Source organism: Glycine soja, chromosome 14 (assembly GCF_004193775.1).
Source record: "Glycine soja cultivar W05 chromosome 14, ASM419377v2, whole genome shotgun sequence".
Classification (NCBI taxonomy): Eukaryota; Viridiplantae; Streptophyta; class Magnoliopsida; order Fabales; family Fabaceae; genus Glycine; species Glycine soja.
The window spans coordinates 14,159,311-14,167,500 of record NC_041015.1 but is presented as its reverse complement, the minus strand read 5'-3'; the positions used below and the strand labels follow the sequence as shown (position 1 = coordinate 14,167,500).

The window sequence follows — 8,190 nt, the reverse complement described above, 5'->3', positions numbered from 1 at the left end:
AATACAAAAAATTAAACAACATATTAATTTATAATAACAAACTTAAAAAAAGGAAAAATCATAAAAATGAAAATATCAGTTCATAACAAAACAAGGAAAATAAACATATTTTCATAAGAAAAAGCGGGTTGGCATAAATTGATCTGACTCATCTTAGTTGGCTAACTTCAATTTCAACCTGTAAAAAAGTAAGTCAATATATTTCTATAACTGGTTTAACCCATGAGTTGAGTTCATCGATCCATGCATGGCATAAAACATGCTTTGACACAAAACTGCTTCTTTGTCTGTTTTGTGATTCGGGATCTTATATACTGACAGATGCTCTATTTATTTATTGGTAAATTAATTTCGAGAATTTTAATATATAAATTCATGTAAAATGATTTTAATTTTTGTTTCCACACAAACAAGTGAGTGGGAATAGTATTATTAATCTTGACCGTATCAATTTAGTTAATCGAGTTGTTGTTATTATTATATACAAAATTTTTATTTTATATAACTAAAATTTATAATAAATAAATAGTTCTAATAAATATATAAATTATATTATAATAAATAAATACTTTTGAAATAAATTATATTTTAGTTTTATGATAAACAAATTATATTAATTTTAATTATTAATAATGTCTTTTATAAAAAAAAAATGAAGTACAATTTAAAGATAAAGATGAGAAGAATGGATTGAAAAAAGAGTTAAGAAGAAAAACTCAAAACATTATTGTTGAAGAAAAATTCTTAAAAACATTCTTGCTAGAGAATAGTTTATGAAAACAACATGATTCACGACAATTATTTTATAATATATATATATATATATATATATATATATATATATATATATATATATATATATATATATTGGTTATTTAATTATGTATTAGTTACAAATTATTTAGTGATAATGATATTGGTGTTGCTAGGTGTATTTAGCGTAATTGCTGGTGCACCCAGCATCACTTAAAAATGTCAAAAATGTCCCTCTAATGTTTCGTTGTGCAGATCAAGTTGATCAGTAAAAGATCTGTGGATCAACTTGATCTGCGAAAGTCTCTTGCGGATCAAGGTAATCCGTGTAACACAGGCGGACCAAATGCGGATCAAGTTGATCCGTGAGCCATACACAGATCAACTTGATCTGCAAGTATTACACTTGATCTGCGAGTTTTTCACAGATCAACTTGATCCGCAAGTATTACACAAATCAACTTGATCCACGAGTTTTCCACGAATCAACTTGATCCGCAAGAGACTGAATTTTTTTAAAAAGTTTAACTTTATTGAAACTTAAGTTTAAATGACATTTGTAATAATAGTTTAACATTTCTAATTTACTTACTTCCATTCATAATATATCGATGAATTTTGAATGAATTTGGTATAAATTTCGGATAAAGTAATTTAAATATAATTGACAAAATAACACTAATATTATAAACTAATATTATTAATCAAAATAACTTAAAATATACAAAATGTTAAGTCAAATACATCGTAAAAAACTAATGACATCTAAAGTGTGAATAAATTATTGTTGATCCGTGTGGCACCTACGTCGAGACCTCACATACACATTGCGGTCTTCTGTGACACCCCTCACAATGCTTAGGCATTTTTGGATGACCTCTTCATGTGTGGATGTGCCTGGTGCATTTAGATGCTGCTCCAACGCCTCCGTGATCGCATGGCAAGCCTCCTGTTAAATAGAAAACAAACGAATTATACAAATTAGTATTAATATAATTGAAGTAAATGACATACATCTAATCAAATAGTAACACTTACCACTGCATGTCTGGGCTCATCCGCATCAAGATCCGCTTGTGTCGATGCCAATGCTGCCTCATGAGGGATATGATTGGGCTGCATCGCATATGCATCTCGAGGAGGATCCGTCTATGGCACAATCATGAATGGATGCGATATGACGAAGAACCAGTCTATGTAGTCAGGTGCACACTGACTGGCATAACACATAGATTACCTGCTGCCACCAGATGGTCTGAGTAGTGCATCCAAGTATTGTCCACGTCATCATATGACACCCATGAATGGACAGAGTGTGCAAGAATGCACTGGACGTAGCTGAACTGGTGCATAACCCTCTCCAGTCTGTATCTGATAACAACAGGCCCCCAGCGGAGCTGTCCTGAGAAGCACGAAATCGGATGAAAGTCCTGCACAGGTTGGTGCTCCGTATATGGCATCCAACAGACATCTGGGATCCTCAAATGATCCAGGCGCTGCCTGTACATCGCTGTAGATACCTTCTTCATAGTCTTCTTTGTTGTAATCCACCAACACACATGTGGTGACACCTCGTCGTAGTCCAGATCAGCATTGCACTCCGCAACTGATGGAAAGTGCTCGTATATCCAACACTACATGGTTTACACAAAAATCATACATGTTAATTAAATATACACTCATTAAAACATTGTTGTAAATAAATTATGAAATACATGTTAATTACCTATAACAAGGTGATGTAACCAGCAAGCTGTCGGCTGGTGTTGAGACTGGCATCATTAAGCTGATCGTACATATGGACGAGGTCAGCAGCTCCCCATGCATACCGCCCAGCAAGAGTAAGGTAACACAGGGCCTGTAAGTGTGAGACATGAACATGGGTTGCACTCTTATTAGCAAAAAGAGTGCAACCCAAAAGATGTAGAAGATAAGCACGAGCGGCAGCTATCCAGTGCTGCGTCTGACATCTGCACTGGTATACGTCTCGCAGACACTGCAGGCGTACATATGGTCCACCATATTGGCCTGTCTCAGTCATGGCCACCTCTGCTAAGACCATCAGTAACTCAACCAACAGCACCACCACCTCGTCGGTGCGTAGAGGCTGGAAGTCATGGAATGTGCCAACGATAGGCAAATGGAGAAGAGATGCATCTTCGTCCAGCGTGATCGAAACCTCCCCCACAGGAAGATGGAAACTAGAAGTCTCCTAGTGCCACCTATCGGCAAAGGAGGATATAAGTCCCCGATCGCCGGTGTCTATCGAACACGCGATCAAAGGACTTAATCCTATCCCAGCAACCATGTCATCAATTGCAGGAACAAGCCTGCCTAAGTTATGTTCCTTCCTCCCATGGGAGCATAACATCAACTCAGGACATTCCTGAATTGAAGTACAAAGGAACACACAATTTGTTCAAATAACGTCAATCAGTAACCAAAAACTCAATAAAAAAGAATGCTTAATAGACTTGAATATTATAAATACCTGTCCAGACCATACGTTGGCCGCAACATGGTCAGCATACTCCGTAAGCACTGATGGGTCCTTGGGTCCACCAAGAAATCCCTCAGGCTCATCTGCAGCATCCTGTGTACCAATATCTTGTGCGTCAGTATCTGGACCGGTGTCCTGTGCGTCAGCATCTACCATGGGTTCATCCCTAGCTACAACAGCCTCTGTCTCTGGTACCGCAGACGAGTCTGCAGGTACCGCAGGCACAACATCGTCAACAATGACAGTTACCCGTCGCCTGTGTGCCGATGCAGTCGGCCTTCGGTGTTGGGGAGCACCGTCAGAATCATCACCATCCCCTCTCCCCAGACCTCTGCCAACAACCCTACCTAAGGCATGGCCTAATCCTCTAGTCTTAACCATGATCTGCAAATGTCTACCACAAATTCCATCACTAAATGTATACTTCTCTGTATATTCAGGCAAATATTGTTCTTTTTTTATAAACATATATCTTGTGGATATGGGTAATGAAGTTCATTATAGTATCTTGACTATTGGCTTTCCTAAGAATACATTTCGTATTTTAACGGGTGTCTTATGTTGTTAGTTGAGGTTATCTCTTTGTATTTGAAAACAATATTATTGATGTTAGGATGATGTAAACTCTTTTAAGGATCAACTTCAAGCTCATCCTTTGTTGGGTAATCAGAGCCAAGTATTTGTTGGGTAATTCGAGGTAATTACTGCTAACATCATTCATTTGCTCTTTGCTCTTGCTCTTTACTTGTTTATTCTTTTAATTTTAGTGTCAGGGCAAATATTTTGGGGATGTGGCCTCAAACGAGAAGGTGTTCCCCCTTTCTACAAAGTTCATTACTCTCCGGTAATGGTGGTGTGCCCTCAAACGAGTGGAAAGATGTTCCTGATATTTGGAGATCTTCTGCTCAGAAGTATGGTGATACAATAGTTCATTACTCTTTTTTGTCATGACTTGTGAGAAGACCAATAAAATGCCTAGTTAGAAGAGTTGGTCGAATGAGGGATATCTCAATAATTAATGTAGAGGAAAACTCTTAAGTGCCTTTGAAGACTATTAAAAGGATTCATTTTTTACAAATCTAAATGGTCTTTGAAGAATCAGTTTTTTACAAAGCACACTGATGTGGTTTGATCCATGTAACCAACCCACCTACTGCGAAATGCTTTGATTGTTGTTAGTGTTGTGTATGTCTAGTTTTATTAATCTTTGTCTCTACTTACTGAAGCTGTAATGTTCTGGTCATATGTTCTACTGTGTGACTTAATCTAAAGATCTATTGATGGAATGCAAATCAATTTCAAATTATCCCAAGACATGTCATTTAGTCGCATGTTATTCTGATTCTCTATATCCATTCATCAAACTGTTCTTTTCCACTAAGGGAGGATTGGTTGTTAGCTTTGTTGTATGGCATTTCTGATTCTAACTCTTGGGAGGAGTGTTATATAATGGTCACTGATTCTTAACTTTTTTCAATTTTTCTTGGTTAGTTGCAGTAATTGATTATTTCAAGGACCTAATTATTCTTGTGGTTCTAATCTTTTTTAGGCACATGACAAGCACCATATGATAATCCACTAAACTTAATAACAACATACATGATAAGTAGGAGAAACTATGATCAAAACTTAATAACAACCATTATACTTTCACTCTACCATACAGGATATAAATAAATCTATAAACCACTAAAACCTTCAAAATATAAAAGGACACCAACCAAAATATCTTAAACATGCATTATACTTTCATACATTATACAATAAAAAGCCTCAAAACATTATATAATATCTTACTTTTGGCAGCCTCAAAATTAACCCCAAACCCTAATTTAATAGCATTTTCATAAATAATAACCTAATTTTCATTTTTAAAAATCAAAATACATTCATGCGGATCAAGTTGATCCGCGTGAAGCTTGCGGATCAAGTTGATCCGCATGAATAGTGGGGTGCAAAACTGACTACGGATCATGTCTTCCTCTTGCGAATCATGTATTCCTATTGTGCAAAAATCAAATGCAGATGACCTAAATCCCCTATGCGGATCAATGAAATGCCTACAAACATGCAACTACACTAAACCAACAATGTAAGAATTAAAGCAAATGCTTACCTCGATGGAGCAGCAACAAAAGAGAAGAAGACGAATGCGCAAGAGGAACAGTAGTTGCAAAAGGAAGACGAAAGCGCAGGAGCAACCACGCCGTTGGCAATGTCAAAGACGTACGTTCACAAGAAGATGAACGGCGGAAGGGAGGAGGCGCGGAACCAAACTTGCAAAGAAGGAAGCAGGAAGCAAGAAGGTCACAGCGGAAGGAACGCGCAGAAGAGCTGGTGATGCTGGGTGTACAAGTTTTAATTTAAATTAAGGGGTATTTGCATCTTTTTTGCTTAAGTGCTGGGTGCACCAACAATAATGTTATGTGCACCTAGCAACACCCTAATGATATATATCTCACACTTTTTAAGTGTTACATGCAAACAAAAAGCCTGAGATGTAGCATAAACTTCAAAAGAAGATGGAAGTCGGTTACATGTCACAATTTTGCATTTCTACTTAAGCTAGCAAAATCAAATTTTTTAAAATTCCAATAAAATTTATTATCATAATAATTATTTAAATGTACACCACCTTACAATCCATAATAATGAATAATTAATATAAAATACTTTACAATATGAGTGGATGCAATTCCCCATCCATATATCGACACTAGAAAACAATGATTCTCAAAACAATTCTTGTGGTCCAACTCCAACTCCAACAATAATGAGAAAAGTGATAGGTTTGGTTGTTTCTGATTCTGCTTTGGGATCAATAGCATCTGAATTTCAGGAAGCATACATACATAACTCCTAGAAGGAATCCTTCCTCACCTTTCATTGTCACCACCCACTCAGTGTGATCTGAAACTTCTGCTGAGCTCAGTGCTCAACCTCTAGTGTTGATATATATAACTTCTTTTTTGGGAACAAAAAAAAAATAGTGGGGTAGAAAGAAATGAATTATTTTCCAAAAGTTATCAGCTTTAGTTTTAGAGCAACAATTATATCACAAGCCATGGTACAGAAAACTCCAGAATATACAACTGGCTTGGCCAACAACCTCAAAATAAATTAATAAAGAATTAAAAAAAATAAAAGACATGATTATTTATTTTGGCTAAGGAGGAAACACAAATTTATTTTCTCCTTTGTTCTTTAGTGCAAACCTAACCTAAGGTTTGGTTTTCAAGATCACGATCTTAACAAGAGCCATAGTGACATGTCTGATGCAATTGGGCCAAAGTACCTAACGCAACAGTGCTTGCCAGTTAAGTACGTGTTTGGTTCCAAGTCCATCAGCTTAGAACGTGTATATAGAATGTGAAAATCAGAAGTTAACCATATAAACTTCTATGCTAAATGTGAAAATGGTGCAATTTTGAAATATAAGGTAGATCCAAACATGCTTAATAGTAATATTATATCCTGGCATTATATGTTAAAAAAATATGAAGGGTAACTTATGTTCAAAATAATTTAGCTGCATATTGATATAACTAAAAGAAAAACTGTTAATCAAAAGGAGTAGAAAAAACTAGGTAGAAAGAAGTGACTCCAAACTTGATTGCATGTGTTCAGAATCTGTGGCAGTCACAATTGCAGCTACGTACGTTACCTGCATTATTGTTCACTATTTTTTTCTGATTATTTAAATAGCAAATGTAACTGATACTGTAATTTACAAGCATGGTAGTACCTTGAAAAAAAAAAACAAATGGTAGTAAAACATACAATTTTTCTTTTCTTCACTTGAAGACAAAGTCTCGCAGTTCCAACTTCATCCCTCAACTACTTTTTTGATTATGCATGATGAGATCGCAAGTATCCTTTACAGAAAATAGTCATTTTAAGCCAGATAAAATTGAGTCAATAAAACAAAAAAAAAATACATCTTTTTACAACAACAATGATGTTCATAATTTATCCTGCCAGCGAAGATGGTTACATTGATCACACTAGCTACATGACAAAATGAAAATTTAGTTTTAATAAAGCAAAATTAAGGCAGAGCAAGTGAGTGTTCATGTATGGATAAGCCAACAGAAAGGAGCAAGTCACCAAAAACAGAAGAAAAAAAAAAGTGAATCTGGATATGTGTGTGTATAGATTGTGCAGAAAGAGAGAGATGGCATGCATGTAGTTGTCATGCGATACATACATAGAGAACGATTTAATTCAAAGAGGAAGTGATGAACGAGATCATCTCAGTGATTTTCCACAGCTATCTTGAATTGTGCTCAAAGAATTTATGTTGCATAAGGGATCTTAAACCTTCACTTGGAGAAACCTCACACAACACAGTTCAAGAAAGCTGTGGAAGATCACGAAAAAGACCATTCACAAAGCAACACCCTCTACGGAATAGTTTTCTAAGAATACCAACCGGGGAGAGAAGGATAAGGGGTGGAGGAGAGTGAGTAATGAAAATAGGTCTAAGTTGTACATTGCTTGAGTCTTGATTTGAATATATATATATATATATATATATATATATATATATATATATATATATATATATATGGAGGGTTTAATTAGGGTAGATTCTTTGGCATGTTTCTAGAGTAAATTAAAATGCATGCCTTCTTGCCACTAAAAAATCTTTAGAGTTATGAAAGGGATATCAATAGACATCCAAATTTTGCAAAAAAAAATCTTGAAATAAAAGGCATTGTTAAAACTTACTAAACATCATAAATCATATATGAAGTAAATAAGTTTTTTAAGTGAATATCTTTTTCTTAAAATAGATTAATTGGGTTTAGATATTTTTTTAATTTAATAACTTATTGTTAAATAAAACTTTATATATTAATAAGTTATATAAAAAAGTTACCGAGAAAACTTTTTCTAGAAAAGATAAAAAAAGCCATAAATGATTTTATGTGAAA

General features: G+C 35.1%; 1 protein-coding gene across 3 annotated transcripts; it reads right to left on the bottom strand.

Moving 5' to 3' along the window:
* Positions 1–1,437: 1,437 nt before the first annotated feature.
* On the bottom strand, positions 1,438–7,760 carry LOC114384519. 3 transcript variants are annotated; one of them, XR_003660707.1, is made up of 7 exons: positions 7,686–7,760; positions 7,034–7,128; positions 5,370–6,917; positions 3,245–3,637; positions 2,480–3,139; positions 1,792–2,387; positions 1,438–1,702 (listed from the first exon to the last, which is right to left on the bottom strand). XR_003660707.1 is itself a non-coding variant. In XM_028344213.1 (4 exons), the coding sequence occupies exons 1-2, from the start codon at positions 3,719–3,721 to the stop codon at positions 2,966–2,968; spliced, it is 651 nt and encodes a 216-aa protein (XP_028200014.1). In that variant the 5' UTR covers positions 3,722–5,229; the 3' UTR covers positions 1,438–1,702; positions 1,792–2,387; positions 2,480–2,965. The 3 variants fall into 3 exon arrangements, 1 of the variants encoding a protein (XP_028200014.1); XR_003660706.1 differs by having other exon boundaries at positions 5,370–7,128; XM_028344213.1 differs by lacking the exons at positions 5,370–6,917; positions 7,034–7,128; positions 7,686–7,760 and having other exon boundaries at positions 3,245–5,229.
* Between the last annotated feature and the right edge of the window lie 430 nt (positions 7,761–8,190).